The sequence below is a fragment of the Scyliorhinus canicula genome, chromosome 8, assembly GCF_902713615.1.
Source record: "Scyliorhinus canicula chromosome 8, sScyCan1.1, whole genome shotgun sequence".
NCBI classification, from domain to species: domain Eukaryota; kingdom Metazoa; phylum Chordata; class Chondrichthyes; order Carcharhiniformes; family Scyliorhinidae; genus Scyliorhinus; species Scyliorhinus canicula.
The window spans coordinates 33012916-33031058 of record NC_052153.1 but is presented as its reverse complement, the minus strand read 5'-3'; the positions used below and the strand labels follow the sequence as shown (position 1 = coordinate 33031058).

Below are 18143 nucleotides of genomic sequence, written 5' to 3'. Positions count from 1 at the left end.
TAAGTGGGCACCCGAAGTTAAGTACAGGTGTTAGTGATAGATATAGTTTAACTTGTATTGTTATTGTGCATGAGTAGATCAAACTGTGTGTAATAAAGTCGCATTGACTTTGAACTAACTAAGTGGTATATTGGGTCTTTGATCGGTATTCGGTTAAAATCTTGTGGCGGTATCAAGAGATACCTGGCGACTTTGAAAGCATACTCATAATTAGGATTAAGAAAGGCGACCTTATTAACTGCCATATTTATAGCAAATAAACAGAGCAACACCCTGGAGCTGTGAAGCAATTGTGCTAACGACTATGCTACCGTGCTGCCCATGGTTGTGGCAAGGACTAAACAACATAACGGGCTACAGAGCGAAGCCGAACAGTATCGCTGGCAGCAGCACACCCCGCCCCGATGAACTTAATGCATTCTATGCTCGGTTCGAGCAGGTAACCAACAATCTGCTGGCGAGGGCCCCAGCAGCCCATAATTCACCCATACCCACCATCACAGCTTCCGAAGTCAGATCGGCCTTCCTGAAAGTGAACCCGCGGAAGGCAACAGGCCTGGGCGGGATCCCTGGTCGTGCACTCAGAGCCTGCGCAGACCAGCTGACAGAGGTATTCACAGACATCTTTAACCTGTCCCTACTCCACTCAGAGGTCCCCACCTGCTTCAAGAAGACCACCATCATACCGGTACCAAAGAAGAACCAGGCAACGTGCCTCAATGACTACCGCCCGGTGGCCCTGACGTCAGTTGTAATGAAGTGCTTCGAGAGGCTGATCATGAAGCGCAGCACCTTCATACTCCCGGAACACCTTGACCCACTTCAATTTGCATACCGTCGCAACCGGTCAACATCAGACGCCATTTCCCTGGCCCTACACTCATCCCTAGAGCATCTCGAAAACAAGGACTCCTACATCAGACTCCTATTTATTGACTACAGCTCTGCCTTCAACACCATAAACCCAGCCAAGCTCATATCAAAGCTCCAAAACATAGGACTTGGCTCTCCACTCTGCAACTGGATCCTCGATTTTCTAACCAACAGACCACAATCAGTAAGAATGAACACCAACACCTCCTCCACAGTAGTCCTCAATACTGGTGCCCCGCAAGGCTGTGTACTGTGAACCCCCTACTCTATTCCCTGTACACACACGACTGCGTGGCAAAACTTGGTTCTAACTCCATCTACAAGTTTGCTGATGAAACGACCATAGTGGGCCGGATCTCGAATAACAACGAGTCAGAAGACAGGAGGGAGATAGAGAACCTGGTGGAGTGGTGTAACAACAACAATCTCTCCCTCAATGCCAGCAAATCTAAGGAGCTGGTCATTGACTTCAGGAAGAAAAGTACTGTACACACCCCTGTCAGCATCAACGGCGCCGAGGTGGAGATGGTTAGCAGTTTCAAATTCCTAGGGGTGCACATTACCAAAAATCTGTCCTGGTCCACTCACATCGACGCTATCACCAAGAAAGCACAACAGCGCCTATATTTCCTCAGGAAGCTAAGGAAATTCGGCATGTCCACATTAACCATTACCAACTTTTACAGATGCACCATAGAAAGCATCCTATCGGGCTGCATCACAGCCTGGTATGGCAACTGCTCGGCCCAGGACCACAAGGAACTTCAGAGAGTCGTGAATAGCGCCCAGTCCATCTCACAAACCTGCCTTCCATCCATGGACTCCATCTACACCTCCCGCTGCCTGGGGAAAGCAGGCAGCATAATCAAGGATCCCTCCCACCCGGCTAACTCACTTTTCCAACTTCTTCCATCGGGCAGTAGATACAGATCTGAGAACACGCGCGAACAGACTCAAAAACAGCTTCTTCCCCACCGTCAGCAGACTCCTAAATGACCCTCTTATTGACTGACCTCATTAACACTACACCCTGTATGCTTCATCCGATGCCAATGCTTATGTAGTTACATTGTATATCTTGTGTTGCCCTATTATGTATTTTCTTGAATTGTGTTTAATTCCCTTTTCTTCCCATGTACTGAATGATCTGTTGAGCTGCTTGCAGAAAAATACTTTTCACTGTACCTTGGTACATGTGACAATAAACCAATCCAATCCAATGTGCATGAAGGATGTGAACACATCAGAGAAAGTGCAAAAGACTTCCAAGAATAGTTACCGGGTTGAAAAACTTCTGTTATGAGGATAGAATGGAGTGGTTGGGACTGCTCTCCTTGGAGAAAAAGCGGCTAAGAGGAGATTTGACAGAGGTGTTCAAAATCATGAAGGGGCTGGACAGATAGGGAGAAACTGTTCTTGTTGGTAAAAGGGCACAGATTTATGTGATTTGCAAAGGAAGCAAATATGATGTGAGAAAAAGGTTTACACACAGTGAGTGGTTCAAGTCTGGAATGCACTGCCTGCCTGATAAGTGTGGTGGAGATAGGTTCAATCAATCGAGTCGTTCAAGGTAAAATCAAGGCGTTCAATCGAGGCATTCAAGAGGGTAGCAGATGATTATCTGAATAGAAACAATGTGCAAGAGTACAGGGAGAAGGATGGCACTAAGGCATAATGCTCATTCAACACAATGGGCTAAATGGCCTCCTTTTACACCATAACAATTCTGTGATTTTTCAGCCTGACACTATACATTCCTACCAGGTTTCACCAGTCTTTTGAGTTGGCTGATGCTCCAATTACAGACAAACTTGGTTTGAATTTTAAAGTTATGTTGCAATAAAGTCAATGATGCGACAGGATTTAACATGAAGTTGGGTTGCTTACATTGTCTAGAATGCACTAATTGGAGCATTATGGGAGGAGACCCATGCAAAAGTACAATTCATTTTCTGAGGATTCCTGGTGAGCCAGGAGGAGCACAGCTTCTTCCAGCAGACCCTACAAGGTCTGCTCAAGATCCCCCCAGTCTTGCCTCTCTCTATACACTATAATTGGTGCCAAAGCCTTTATCCAGTGCTCGAATCATGCCATGGACCATTCCTTTGAGATGCTAGAGACCTAAGAATCCTGAATCAATTATCCCAATGTCAGTCCCATTGGTTTTGGGTGGAATAAGTGTTGGAATATTCAAATAAGGCCCAGTCCTGATCCTGAGCTCTCTGTGGAATTCGCCTCAAGCATCCCTGCCCATTTCAGTTTTTTTCCCAATTAAAATAAGGGCCATGGTGTGAATGCAACCAGAAGGATGTTACAAAAACATTATTTACCTTCACGACTGCCAGGAACTTTGTTTTCCATCTTAATCTGATGGCACAAAGTGAAACTGACACATATGTTTTTATCCTTTCACGGGGTGTGGGCATCACTGGCTGGGCCAGCATTTTTATTACCCATCCCCAATTATCCTTGAAACAAGGATGGTGAGCTGCCTTCCTGAACTGCTGCAGTCCAAATTGTAAAGAAGGTTTCTGTTGCTGCTCACAGGGATACCCATGGGGCAGCATGGCCGTACACCAGGATCCCAGGTTTGATTCCCGGCTTGAGTCACTGTCTTTGCGGAGTCTGCACATTCTCCCCGTGTCTGCGTGGTTTCCTCTGGGTGCTCCAGTTTCCTCCCACAAGTCCCGAAAGACGTGCTGTTTGGTAATTTGGACATTCTGAATCTCCCTCTGTGTACCCGAACAGGCGGCGGAATGTGGCAACTAGGGGCTTTTCACAGTAACTTCATTGCAGTGTTAATGCAAGCCTACTTGTGACAATAATAGATTATTATTATGATGTCACACAACCATTAACATTAGATAAAACATCTATTTGCTGTAAAACAAAAACTTTCAGCAAACAAAGTTCCCTGGAATTACTCGCAACCTTGATGCTTTAGATTGCCATCAAGAAAGATAGCCTTTTCTGGCTAAAATGTTAAGGCAACAGCATAGTTCGCTGAAGAAAATAAATTGTACCTGTTGTGAACAGAATTTTCCTGCCACACTGCGTGGTGAACAAAATCGTAACTTTCACAAGGAACAACGCGTTACCCCATAGCCTTGTCACTCACTCACACTTACGTTCCTGGATGTACTCTCTACCGTCCTGACTCAGGCTCCTTTGCTTCGCCACCCCGCCCCACCCCACACAGAGGCTTCAGTTTCGGTCCCACATTCAAATATTCTGCCAACAACCACTCCACGTTGTTGCGTCCTCATCGGAACTCTGGTCACCACCCGCAGAACTAACGGCTGCTGACGATAAAAGTGATTTTTGCCTCTTAAGTACTTTGGGAAATTTTGACAATTCAAGGTCTTGGTATCATTCATTAAAATCAAATATGTAAGATGATCACTGCCGTAGGATTCTTCAAACAACAAATATGGTTCCCAGTTCATCCAAAATTCTTCAGCTTGACAACCAAAACGAAATAATTCTTGCTGCGAAAAGTCTGCACCGCTATCCAGGCAAACGTTTACAAAATCTTGATCAGTCACACACAACTCCCTAACTTGAGCTAGCAATTCTGAACCTCAATAACTATGTTATTATTACCGCGGGAAACCTCTGTTGTACATTACTTACATTACGTAAATCACCAAGTAATATCAAGAACACATGGAAACATTGCGTAAGAGGGGATGGGTTGGCACAAAGGTCGCTCACAACTGCCAAATAAAATATCAGCTTAAAAAATATGATTCATCGTTTCTTAAAGGATTTACAGGAAGTCACATCATCGCTGTGTCAAAGTCGCAGCAAATGAAGTAAGAAGTCTTACAACACCAGTTTAAAGAACAGGTTTGTTTCAAATCACTAGCTTTCGGAGCACTGCTCCTTCCTCAGGTGAATGATGGAGCTGCGCTCCGAAAGCTAGTGATTCGAAACAACCCTGGACTTTAACCTGGGGCAGTAAATTAAGTCACAGTCATTGTTACATTCTCATTTTCTAATTACTTCAGAATTTGGACGCGTACTGGCATGAAGGGGGAACGATTAAACTAATCTCGGTTTTCAGCAAGCCGCTTAGTAAAATATTTGCTTACGATGTCATTCTTTAAGCTCTTCTCATCCGATGTGTGCAATTTCTTGGAGTTGGTGCTCGGGCTCCAGGTGATGTTCTTATCTCCATCAGGGGTGCGATCTACTTTGACGAGCCGATGTTTTGGCGATGTGTACCTGGCAGTGGGAGAGGAGCCCGCTTTCCTCTCACTGTGGCTCCTGTATAGGAGCGGGTTCGCGTGCGTAATGATCCGCTTCTCGGCGCTTTTGTCCTCTTCTGCCTGCTCCCTGCACATGTCTCTCAGCCTGCGGAGGCTGGAGCCCGGCCCATTGTTGTAAGGGTCTTCAAAGTCCTTTTCTTTTTGCAGCCGATAAGATCTCATTAAATCGCTCTCCTGATAGGCCGACGCGTTGCTGTCTTTCTTCTTGCTGTAGTCCGGTTTGGTCGGCTGAGGGGGATTTTTTGTCTTGTGATTTCCAAAATTAAAGTACTCCTTCAACCACTTCGCCATCTTTTGAAGTCACCGGTTACTTTGGCCGTGCCTCACGATCCTGCAACCAGCCCTGACGGCTGCTGTCCTGCCAGCCTATCGCCGGGCCTTTCACTCACTCATTCCCAACTTTGCCTCTGCACCGACTCACTCTGACTTTTCCTCACGCGCGCCCTCCATCGGCCCGCTCTTCTTGCTTTCTCACCTGCCCACTTTCTCACTGCTTTGTTTTCCCTCTACACCCAGATGACCCAATCTGCTGAGATTTGCTCTCATTTCCTGTCTTCACCTTGTGCCAGACGTTCAGCCAATCAGCGCCAAGGCTGTCTGGTGCAGGTATCGGGGCGGAGCCTCACACACAATCTCTCATGTTCGGCAGGGCAATTTTAACACGCAGAAACGGAGATATAGTAAAGTGTACGTGAATAATACGGCGAGGCAGAAATGTGAATGATTGAATCATATTGGACTATTCTAGTCTGAACGATTTTGTAACAATTTCTTCTACTTCAAGGTAAAATTTGGCCCATAATATTTATGCCCTCTCCTTCCCTTGACTCTACTCCATTTGCTGATGTTAGACGGGAGACGCGACTTTGCACATTTCTGTTTCAGCCAGGAGCGGGAAATCATATTTAGGAACAGCAGTTGTGGACCATTCGGCCCCTGGAGTCTGCCATTTCATTAGATCATGGATGATCTGGTAGTGACATTCAATTTGCATCCAGCCCCTAGTGGCGCCCCCGGTGTTGCTTGCTTCTCCAGGTCAGTTTTCGCTGTTGCGCGTTTGCCTCTGCTTCGGCCGTTTGTCGTTGCTTCCTTCTGTACTTTCTTACTCTCTGTTGTGTTTGCTATGGGCTTTGTTGTTTCCTGTGCTCTCCTTTCAGTTTGTGTTCCCTCCCCCCCCCCCCCCCCCCCCACATTGTTCTTTGCCTTCTGTCTTTCCCCTCTCCCTCCCTGCAGTTCACGTTTATTTTAGTTTAGCTACCTCCCTGCACTGCTCCCCACCCCTTTCTTCCTTCTCGTTTCTCATGTTTTGGCTACTTATCCCTGGCTCTTGGCTACTTAATCATTCTTTAGCCTGTGTTGGCCGCAAACAGGTCCCAGAACAGTTGGGTGAATGGCTCCCACTTTCTGTGGAAACCATCGTCCGACCCGCGAATGGCGAATTTGATTTTCTCCATTTGGAGATATTCTGAGAGGTCGGACAGCCAGTCTGCAGCTTTGGATGATGCTGCTGACCGTCAGCCAGGCAGAATACTACAGCAGGCAATTAGCGAGGCAAAGGCAAGGGCGTCCGCCCTCTTCCCCATGAATAGATCTGGCTGGTCTGATACCCCGAAGGCCTCTCCTTTCGGGCATGGCTCCACCCTCATCCCTACCACTTTAGACATTGCCTCAAAGAAGGCTGTCCAGCACACAGCAAGTCTGGGGCAAGACCAGAACATGTGGGCGTGGTTGGCCAGGCCCCCATGGCACCGTTCAAATCTATCCTCCAGCTCCGGGAAGAAAATGCTCATTTGGATTCTTGTTAAGTGGGCTCTATGTACCACCTTTAGTTGCGTTAGGTTGAGTTTTGTACACGTGGAGGTGGAGTTGACCCTATGCAGTGCTTCACTTCCAGAGTCCTGTTACGGGCCAGGGATTAGAGTACCCCAAAGTGTATCATGGAGTTCACCTGACCCACAACGTTTAATAGATTGTGGTATGGGGAGCACACGGCCCACTCTACAGGTGTGGTACAGCAGAAATGGAAAAGTTTTTTTTTTAAGCAAAACAATGTTTATTCTATGAATTCAAGTTAACAGTGAACATCTTAGCAACCATTAATTCAAATACAACCCCCAAAGAATACAACACTAAGCAATCCGTAAGCTGTCCTTTTAACATCCAGAAGATTCTTTTTTTAAACTTTAAACAGAAGCACATCAAGTTAAAGTTACTACTGCAAGCAGTTATTAGTTTTAAAACACCAAAGGATCGATTTACATTCTTCAGATTATAGAGAGAGACTCTAATACACCTTCTGGCTGTGACTGCAGCTATCCAGCTCTGAAAACGAAAGTAAAATGCACCCTGCAGCAAACAACCTAAATGAAAAGTATAAAGCTGACAGACAGCCCAGATCCACCCACTCTCTGACATCACTGCAGTAATAAACACCCATTTCTTAAAGGTACTGTCACATGACAGTCCCCACCGTATTTCGAGCCTCAGGTCTTCCTCCCATTTTGTCCTCATTGCGTCCAGTATGGTGCCGGCCCTCTCTACAAGTCATTCGTACATGTCTCTACACTTTCCTTCACCTGGAATGTTTGCGCCAAGTAACTCCTTTAGTTTTGTCTGTTGTGGTTGTCGTGTGTACAACCTTGTCTCCTTCCGTAGGAAGTTTTTAAGCTGCAGATACCGTAGTTTGTTACCCTTAACTAGCTGAAATATTTCCGTCAGTGTTGTGACCCTGCTGTCGGTGTATAGGACCCTGACTGTCAGTGTCCGCCCCCTTCCTGTCTCCACCCTTTTAAAGGTGGTGTCAGTGAGCAGATGGGGGCTCTGTCTGACAATTTGGTCAGGCCGAATTGCTGCCGTTGTTGGTTCCAGGTCTGGAGGGTGATTACACCACTGGGCTGTTGGAGTGTTTTTTGGATAGGGGCCCAGAGCGAGGTCACCCTGCAGGAGGCCTCCACCGCGTGCTTTTGGCTCCTTAATCCATCCCGTTACTCGTTCTGCTGTCGCCGCCCAGTGGTACAGTTGTAGGTTTGGGAATGCTAGCCCCCGCTCCCCGGACTTTGTTTTCTGTACGACCTTCTTTTGGATCCTTCTTCCACCCCCCCGCCTTCCTATATAAACGCCAAGATTAGTTTGTCCAGGGAGTTGAAAAAGGCCTTGGGGACATAGATCGAGATAGATCTAAGTAGGAAGAGGTACCTCGGCAGTATGTTCATTTTGATCGTCAGCACTCTCCCGCGAGGGAGAGTGGAAGTGTGTTCCATCTTTGCATCTGTCAGGCTGGTCAGGTTCCATTTGTGGATTCCCGTCCAGTCATTAGCAATTTAGATCCCCAGGTGGCGAAATTTGTGTCAGGCTTGTTTCACCGGAAGTCCCGCCAGTGCTGCCCCTCCCCCTTGCAGGTTCACCATGAAGATCTTGCTTTTGCTCATGTTGAGTTTGTCACCCAAGAAGGCACCAAACGCTTTCAGGAGCACGATGATTCCTTCCATGCTGCTTTGTGGGTCCGAGATATAGAGGAGCAGGTCATCTGCATAGAGTGAGACTCTGTGCTCTCTGCCTCCCCTTCGGATCCCCCTCCAGTTTTTTTCTGTTCTGAGAGCGATCATTAGTGGTTCGATCACTCGGCCGAACAGCAGTGGGGACAGCGGGCATCCCTGCCTGGTTCCCCTCTGCACCTGGAAGTACTGAGAGTTGGTGTTGTTTGTCCGTACGCTCGCCATGGGAGCGTTGCATAGGAGCTTCACCTGTTCCAAGCCCAAACCACTTCAGTACCTCTATGAGGTACTTCCACTCGACTCTGTCAAAGGCCTTTTCTGCATCCAGGGAGATGATTAGCTCAGGTGATCTCTTGGGTAATGACCCGGATGGGGTCATTATCACGTTCAGCAGGCGCCTGATGTTTGATGTTAGCTGTCTATGTTCGATGTTAGCTGGCGTGCCAGCAGGCGGCTGGCTTTGCCTCTGTGTTCTTATAGGGTCCCCATGCCTGGCGGAGTTGGTGCACTGCTTTCCTCGTGGAGAGCAGGTCAAAGTCCATTTGTAGCTTTTTCCTCTCCGCCAGGAGTTCTACGGTTGGGGTCTCAGAGTATTTACGGTCTACCTCCAGTATGGAGTTGACAAGCTGCTGCCTCGCCGTCCTTTCCGTCTCTTCACGTTTTGAAGGTGATAATTTTCCCTCTAATCACGACCTTTAGCACCTCCCAGAATGTGGGGGTGAGATCTCCCCATTTTGGTTAGACTACGCTATGGCCTGTGATACCCTTTCGCTGAAAGCCTTGTCAGCTAGTAGGGCAGTGTCCAGCCTCCATGTAATGTGGAATGTGGTCGGAGATTACAATTGCGGAGTATTCCGTTTTAACCAGCCCTGGAAGCACCGTTTTCCCCACCACAAAGAACTCAATCCTGGTATATATGCTGCGTCCTGGGAGAAGAAAGAGAACTCCTTCTCACCCGGGTGGGTGAACCTCCAAGTGTCCACCACCCCCTCAAGGGTCCACCACCCCCATCTGCTCCATAAAACGACCAAGTTCCTTCACCATGTTTGAGGTCTTCCCTGTTTTGGGATTTGACCTGTCTGTCATTGGCTCCTGTACACAGTTTAATTCCCCCCCCCCCATCATCAGTCGGTGTGTCGCTATGTCGGGGATTTCTGCCATGGTCTTTGTAATGAATTCCGTGTCCCAGTTGGGAGGGTACACGTTTACGAGTACTACTGGTGCTACCTGACCATGACGTACCGTCCCCCTGGGTCCATAGCTGTCTTTGTCGCCTCAAACATCATCCTTTTGCTGATCAGTATAGCCCTGGCCCTTTTCCTGTAGCAGGATTGTTTGCTGCTACTCGTTCTCATCCTATTTTCCCTCCCTCCATGTGCCCCACCCCCCCGATCTGCCCCTTATCTACTCCCTCCTGTTTTCCCCTCTTTTGTCCCCCTTTCCCTGGCTCCTATCCCTGTTTGCTCCCCCTTCCTTGTTGTGTAATTCCCCCCCCCCCCCCCCCCCCCCCCCCACCACCACCTTCCTGGCGCCATCCCCCCTGCTGGGGTTGTGCCGTGGTCCTTCTCTGCTGCATACCCTTGGTGCTAGTTTTCCCGCTTGTGCGGTGACCCCTCACCCGGGAGTTACTGTCTCGCTTCTCCCTCACCCACTCTCTGTGGTTACTGCCCGTTCTTTCCCCGTCTTACCCTGCACACCTCTCGCTTGTCACTTCGCTTTTCCTTCTCCGCTGCGTTCGCTCTTTCACCAAAGCATTCGCCATTCTTATACAGGGCTGCTTTTGCCCTGTTAAACTCAGCCCGTTTCCTGGCCAGCTCCACCCCACTGTCTTGGTAATACTATGTCCTTCCCATGTCTTGGTCTGCCTGGCCCAGCGCAGAATTCTTTCCATGTCTTGGTACTGGTGCAGTATGGCTATTCCAGCCCTTGGTTGCTCCCCGGCTTTGGATTTCGTGTGCCCTGTCCATTTCTGGTGGATTGGGGAAGGCTTCCCTCCCCACTAAGTTACCCAGCATCTCGGCCACGTATACCGTGGGAACCCTGCCTTTGATTCCCTCTGGTAGGCCCACAGTCCACACATTTTGCATTCTCGAGCGGTTCCCTTGATCTTCCACTTTGCTCTTCAGATTCCCTTGCGTCGAGACTTCCGGTAGCGGCAATAACCAGCTGAGCCGCACGTTCGGAGGCTCCCGAAAAAAACGGACTTCAGGGCTTTTTTAAAGGCCCCCAACAGAGCTTAAGAGGCAAATCCCGACGGGGGAAGAGGCCAGGAGTTTCCCCAGAGGTCCCATGGTGCAGACCAGGAGCGGAGCAGGGAGAGAATCGGGAGGAAAAACTTTTGAAAAAAATCGGGACCCGCAGGACAAAATGGCGGCCGGCGAAAGTTTTGAAGAACTGAAGCAGTGGGTCCAGATGACTCTGCTGAGCCTCTTCCAGGATCTGAAAGTGGAGCTGCTGGAGTCCATCAAGGTAACCAACAGGGAACTGATGGAGACCCAGACAGCCCAGGGGGCTGCGATCCGGGAACTGCAGCAGCAAGCCGCCGAGAGGGAGGACGAGGTCGTGGCCGTGGTGGGGAAGGTGGAGGTGCACGAGGCGCTCCATAAAAGATGGCAGGAGCGGTTCGAGGAGTTGGACAACCGGTCGAGGAGGAAGAATTTACGGATCCTGGGCCTCACGGAGGGGCTGGAGGGGTCGGACCTAGCGGCCTATGTGGTGATGATGCTGAACACGCTGATGGGGGCTGGGTCCTTCCAGGGGCCCCTGGAGTTGGAGGAGGCCCACAGAATTCTGGCTAGGAGGCCCAAGCCGAACGAGCCGCCGCGGGCGGTGTTGGTAAGGTTCCACCGGTTTGTGGATCGTGAGTGTGTGCTCCCGTGGGCCAAGAAGGAGCGGAGCAGCAAATGGGAGAACACGGAGGTGCGGATCTTCCAGGACTGGAGTGCGGAGGTGGCGAGGTGGAGGGCCGGGTTTAACCGGACGAAGGCGGTGCTCCATAGACGGAAGGTGAAGTTTGGAATGCTGCAGCCGGCGCGTCTGTGGGTCACCTACCAGGATCGGCACCACTATTTTGAGTCCCCGGAGGAGGCGTGGGCCTTCATGCAAGCCGAGAAACTGGACACAAACTGAGGGTCCCCCGGATGGGAGATGCTGTAGAATACTGTATTTATTTATACTGTATGTGTATCTGCGGGGTTTAGGGTATGATGTGGGGTGGCCGTTGGGTGGGTGGGGTGATGCCGTACGGGTGTTTTCTTTATTGGTTTTCTAGCAGGAGTTGGGTGGACGGGTTTGGACTGAGGGGTAAACGGGGTGTTTGGGGAGCTGGTGGGGGGGACTGACAATGGGAGTGGCCCGGGAGGAGGCGGGGCCCGGCAGGGCGAAAGCGCGGGCTTTCTGCAGGGTCCCCGCGCTGGGAGAGGGAGGGGGCGGGGTTTTATTTTCCCGCGCAGGAGCGGGGGAGGGTGGACTGGTTGATGGGCACTATGGGGGAGGGGCAGTGCCACATTGGGAGGAGCCGAAAGTAGGGCGGGAGCCGTCGGGGTCAGCAGAAGATAGCTGGCTCACGGGGGTGCTGTAGAGGGGGGGGGGGGGGGGGGGGGGCGCGGCTAGGAGGGGTCCTAGCCTGAGGGGGGGGGGGGGTTACCGGGTTGCTGCTGAAACGGTCAGGAAGGAGCTGGAGGACGCAGGGAGTGCTGGAGGGGGGGAGGTGCCGCCGTGGGAAACTGGCAGAGCGTGGGACGCTGGCCGGGGGTGGGCAAGGGATGGGGTATGGCTAATTGGCAGGGGAAGGGGGCAGGGGGCCCTTGGATCCGGCTGATAACCTGGAATGTGAGGGGGCTGAATGGGCCGGTCAAAAGGGCTCGAGTAGTTGCGCACCTGAAGGGACTGAAGGCGGATGTGGCCATGCTCCAGGAGACACACCTGAGAGTGTGGACCAGGTCCGGCTGAGAAAGGGGTGGGTGGGCCAGGTATTCCACTCAGGGCTGGACGAGAAGAGTAAAGGGGTGGCGATCCTGGTGGGGAAGAAGGTGTCGTTTGAGGCGTTGAAGGTGGTGGCTGACAGTGGTGGGAGGTACGTGATGGTGAGTGGCAAGCTGCAGGGGGAGCGGGTAGTGTTGGTGAATGTTTATGCCCCAAATTGGGACGATGCGGGGTTCATGCGGCGTATGCTGGGCCGCATTCCGGACCTGGAGGTGGGGGGCCTGATCATGGGGGGAGATTTTAACACTGTGATGGATCCCCCATTGGATCGATCCAAGTCCCGGACGGGTAGGAGGTCGGCGGCGGCGAAGGTGCTGAGGGGATTTATGGACCAGATGGGGGGGGTGGACCCTTGGAGGTTTGAGAGGCCAAGGGCCAGGGAATACTCGTTTTTCTCCCATGTACATAAGGCCTACTCGAGGATTGACTTTTTTTTCCTGAGCAGGGGGCTGGTGCCGAAGGTGGAGGAAGTGGAATACTCCGCCATTGCCATTTCGGACCATGCCCCGCACTGGATGGACCTCGGGCTGGGGGAAGAGAGGGACCAACGTCCGCTCTGGCGCATGGAGGTGGGGCTGCTGGCAGAGGAGGAGGTGGCCGGGAGGGTCCGGGGGTGTATTGAGAGATACCTCGAGGCCAATGATAACGGGGAGGTTCGGGTGGGGACGGTCTGGGAGGCATTGAAGGCGGTGATGAGGAGGGAATTGATCTCCATCCGAGCCCATAGGGAGAGGGGGGAGCAGAGGGAAAGGGAAAGACTGATTGGGGAGATGGTGCAGGTGGATAGGAGATATGCGGAGGCCCCGGAGGAGGGATTGCTGGGGGAGAGGAGTAGCCTACAGGCCAGATTTGACCGACTGACAACCAGAAAGGCGGAAGCCCAGTGGAGGAAAGCACAGGGGCGGTGTATGAACACGGGGAGAAGGCGAGCAGAATGCTAGCGCACCAGCTCCGGAAGCGAGACGCGGCCAGGGAGATTGGGGGAGTGAGGGATAGCGCTGGGAAGGTGGTGCGGAGGGGGGTAGAGGTCAATGGGGTCTTCAGGGACTTTTATGGGGAACTGTACCGCTCTGAGCCCCCGGTGGAGAAGGGTGGAATGGGGCGCTTCCTGGACAGGTTGCGTTTCCCGAGGGTGGAAGAGGAGCGGGTGGAGGGACTCGGGGCACCGATTGAGTTGGAGGAGGTTGTCAAAGGGATAGGGAACATGCAGTCGGGGAAGGCGCCGGGGCCGGACGGGTTTCCGGCGGAATTTTATAAAAAGTATTTGGACCTGTTGGGCCCCCTGTTGGTTCGGACCTTTAACGAGGCATGGGAGGGGAGGGGCTTTGCCCCCAACTATGTCGCGGGCGCTGATTTCCTTGATCCTGAAGCGGGACAAGGACCCTCTGCAGTGTGGATCATATAGGCCGATTTCGGTGCTTAACGCCGATGCCAAGCTGCTGGCAAAGATCCTGGCCACTAGAATAGAGGATTGTGTGCCGGGGGTCATACATGAGGACCAGACGGGGTTTGTGAAGGGAAGGCAGCTGAACACAAATGTGCGAAGACTCCTCAATGTCATTATGATGCCGGCGGTGGAAGGGGAGGCGGAGATAGTGGTGGCGTTGGACGCGGAGAAGGCCTTCGATAGGGTGGAGTGGGAGTACTTGTGGGAGGTGTTGGAGAGGTTTGGGTTTGGGGAGGGGTTTATTCGGTGGGTGAGGCTGCTCTACGAGGCCCCGATGGCAAGTGTAGCCACGAATAGGAGGAGGTCGGAGTACTTTCGGCTGCATCGGGGGACGAGACAGGGGTGCCCCCTGTCCCCCTTGCTCTTCGCGTTGGCAATTGAGCCCCTGGCCATGGCATTGAGGGAGTCAGGGAACTGGAGGGGCATGGTGCGGGGTGGGGAGGAGCATCGAGTGTCACTGTACGCGGACGACCTGCTGCTGTATGTGGCGGACCCGGTGCCGGAGGTGATGAGGATCCTTGGGGAATTCGGGGGTTTCTCGGGGTATAAGCTGAACCTGGGCAAGAGCGAGGTGTTTGTGGTGCATCCGGGGGAATCAAGAGGAGGGGATTGGTAGGCTCCCACTGAAGCAGGCAGGGAAGAGCTTCAGGTACCTAGGGGTCCAGGTGGCTGGAAGTTGGGGGGCCCGTTGGGGGGCCCTGCACAAGCTCAACCTCACAATGTTGGTGGAGCAGATGGAGGAGGAGTTTAAGAGGTGGGATATGTTACCGCTGTCACTGGCGGGGAGGGTGCAGTCCGTTAAGTTGACGGTGCTCCCGAGGTTTTTGTTCTTGTTCCAGTGCCTCCCCATCTTTATCCCAAAGGCCTTTTTCAGGAGGGTCAACAGCAGTATCACGGGTTTTGTGTGGGCGCATGGGACTCCAAGGGTTCGAAGAGTGTTTCTGGAACGAGGCAGGGATAGGGGGGGCTGGCGTTGCCCAACCTCTGTGGGTACTACTGGGCGGCCAACTGGTGCGTAAGTGGGTAATGGACAAGGAGGGGGCAGCATGGAAGAGGATGGAGGCGGCGTCTTGTGTGGGCACGAGCCTGGAAGTGCTAGTAACGGCGCAGTTGCCGCTCCCTCCAACGAGGTATACCACGAGTGGTGGTGGCGGCTACCCTCAAAATTTGGGGGCAATGGAGACGGCACAGGGGAGAAATGGGGGGCTCGATGGAGGCCCCGATAAGGGGGAACCATCGGTTCGCCCCAGGGAGCATTGATGGCAGATTTCTGGGCTGGCACAGGGCAGGGGTTAGGAGGTTGAGGGACCTGTTTGTGGAGGGGAGGTTCGCAAGCTTGGGGGAGTTAGAGGGGAAGTTTGGGCTCCCCCCGGGGAACATGTTTAGGTACATCCAGGTGAGGGCGTTTGCCAGGCAGCAGGTGGAGGGGTTCCCCTTGCTGCCCCCACGAGGGGTGCGGGATAGTGTGCTCTCGGGGGTGTGGGTCAGAGGAGGGAGGATCTCGGACATATACTGGGTAATGCAGGAGGTAGACGAGGCCTCGGTGGAGGAACTGAAGGGGAAGTGGGAAGAGGAGGTAAGGGACGTGGGCGGATGCCCTGGAGAGAGTGAATTCCTCCTCTTCCTGTGCGAGGCTTAGCCTCATACAGTTCAAGGTGCTGCATAGGGCCCACATGACTGGGACAAGGATGAGTAGGTTTTTCGGGGGCGAGGACAGGTGTGCTAGGTGCTCGGGGAGCCCAGCGAACCACGCCCATATGTTTTGGGCGTGCCCAGCGTTGTGGGAGTTTTGGAAGGGGGTAGCAAAGACGGTGTCGAGGGTGGTGGGATCCAGGGTCGAACCAGGCTGGGGACTCGCAATTTTTGGGGTTGCAGTGGATCCGGGAGTGCAGGAGGCGATAGAGGCTGGGGTCCTGGCCTTTGCGTCCCTAGTAGCCCGGCGGAGGGGGGGGGGGTGGAGGGAGGGGAGGGGGGGGAGGGGGAGGGGGAGTGGAGGGAGGGGAGGGGGGGGAGGGGGAGGGGGGGAGGGGGGAGGGGGGAGGAGGGAGGAGGGAGGGGGGGAGGGGAGGGGGGGAGGGGAGGGGGGGGAGGGGAGGGGAGGGGGGGAGGACGGGGGGGGAGGGGGGGAGGACGGGGGGGGGGGAGGACGGGGGGGGAGGGGGGGAGGACGGGGGGGGGGGGGGGGGGGGGGAGGGGGGGAGGACGGGGGGGGAGGACGGGGGGGGAGGGGGGGGAGGGGGGAGGGGGGGGGAGGGGGGGAGGGGGGGAGGACGGGGGGGGATGGGGGGAGGATGGGGGGGAGGGGGAGGGGGGGAGGGGGAGGGGGGGGAGATGGGAGGGGGGGGAGGGGGGGAGGGGGGGAGGGGGGACGGAGGGAGGGGGGAGGGGGGGGAGGGGAGGGAGGGGGGGAGGGGGGGAGGGGAGGGAGGGGGGGAGGGAGGGGAGAGGGGGGAGGGGGGAGATGGGAGGGGGGGAGGGGGGAGGAGAGGGGAGGGGGAGGGAGGGAGGGGGGAGGGAGGGAGGGGAGAGGGGGGGGAGGGGAGGGGAGAGGGGGAGGGGAGGGGGGAGGGGGGGAGAGGAGGGGAGGGGGGAGGGGGGGGGAGGGGGGGGAGGGGTGAGGGGGCAAGGGGGGGAGGGCGAGGGGAGGGGGAAGAGGGCGAGGGGAGGGGGGAGGGGGGTAAGTATTGGGGGAGGGAGAACTGTGTACAAGGGTTTCTGGAGGGTGCTCTCTCCTTTGTTTTTTTTTTCTTTTCACTTTTTCTTTGTTTTTGTTTCTTCCTTTTGTTTGAAGTTGCTCTTGAAGCTGGGGGGCATTGTTTATGGGCGTTAATAGAGTTAAGATGTTTATATTTTGTATTTTGTAAAAATTTCAATAAAACGTATTTATAAAAAAAAAGATTCTTTGCGTTGAGACCAACCTCACCACCTCCTTTTCCTGTGCCATGATCTGATCACTCTCGTCCGTTGCGGCCTTTTCCAACTATTTGATGGTTGCCTCTTGGGCTTCCAGTCTCTTCTCTGCTCTGCATAGGGCGAGATGTATTTGAGCCAGGGTCTTGGCCACCGCTGCCTTCACTGTGGCCTCAATGTCCACTTTTACATCCGTCTTTGTTTCTTGCTGGTGCTCCCTCAGTGCCTTGGTGAAGGATGCCTTTCAGTCCCCCCTCTCCCCCCACCGGTATCGGAGGTATTTGCTCCTGTCTGTCCTGCTCTTTTCGTTTTGGTGAAACTTTCGCTCCGGCACCTCATGCGCCGGTTGGTTCGTTCTGAGTGTGTCCGCCACTGGCCTGTTCTCTTCCTGGTGTCTGTTCTGCCTCTAGATTGGTTTCCTTTGGCACTTTTGCTTCTAATTCATCGCTTTCTCCCTTCCTCTGTCCTGTTAAGGTTGGGGAATGGATTGTTGCGTCTTTATGTTGAAAAGTGGCTGTTTTTCAGGTCTGCAGGAGGAGAGTCACCTAACGTGCGTCTGCTCAGCATATCGTCATCACCGGAAGTCGAAGGGTGCTTTTCTGAATGGAAGGTTTTGACTAGTGGTGTTCCATAGGGATCTGTGCTGGGGCCTCTGTTGTTTGTAGTAATAATAAACGATTTGGAGGAAAATGTAGCTGGTCTGATTATACATTCGCGGATGAGACCAAGATTGGTGGAGTGGCAGATAGTATTGAGGATTGTCAGAGTATACAGCAAGACATAGATAAGTTGGAGACTTGGACAGAGGAATGGAAAATTGAGTTTAATCCGGACAATTGTGAGGTAATGCATTTTGGTTGGTCTAACACAGAGAGGAAATACACAGTAAATGGCAAAATCAGAGAGACTGGGCATAAAGGTCCACAGACCTTGGAAAGTGGCAACACAAGTGGACAAGGTAGGAAAGAAAGCTGACAGAATGTTTGCCTTCGTTGGACTGGGCATTGAGTATAATAACTGGCAAGTCATGTTGCAGTTGTATAGAACGTTGGTAAGACCGTACTTGGAATATTGCGCACAATTCTGGTCCCTCTCTATCCCGCCTGAAGCATTGATATTCTGGGATATTTAGTTGCCAATCATGCCCTTCCCTCAACTAAATCT

The 18143-nt window shown here is 52.9% G+C and overlaps 1 protein-coding gene and 1 long non-coding RNA gene across 7 annotated transcripts in view; one reads left to right on the top strand and one right to left on the bottom strand.

Moving 5' to 3' along the window:
• The window catches only part of LOC119970175 (SH2 domain-containing adapter protein B-like), a 117054-nt gene extending 111411 nt beyond the window's left edge, over positions 1–5643 (bottom strand). For 5 of the 6 annotated variants that reach the window (XM_038804364.1, XM_038804361.1, XM_038804362.1 and 2 more), the window contains exon 1: positions 4968–5639. In XM_038804364.1, the coding sequence (XP_038660292.1) occupies positions 4968–5435 (468 nt within the window). In that variant the 5' untranslated portion in view covers positions 5436–5639. Of the gene's footprint in view, positions 1–4967 lie in introns of all 6 variants that reach the window. The other variant, XM_038804366.1, reaches the window with a different exon arrangement.
• A 54-nt stretch (positions 5644–5697) lies between these two features.
• On the top strand, positions 5698–17669 carry LOC119970176. Its single transcript, XR_005461554.1, has 3 exons — positions 5698–5928; positions 6030–6179; positions 17505–17669. It is a non-coding gene; the product is annotated as an uncharacterized LOC119970176 (long non-coding RNA).
• Positions 17670–18143: the final 474 nt, after the last annotated feature.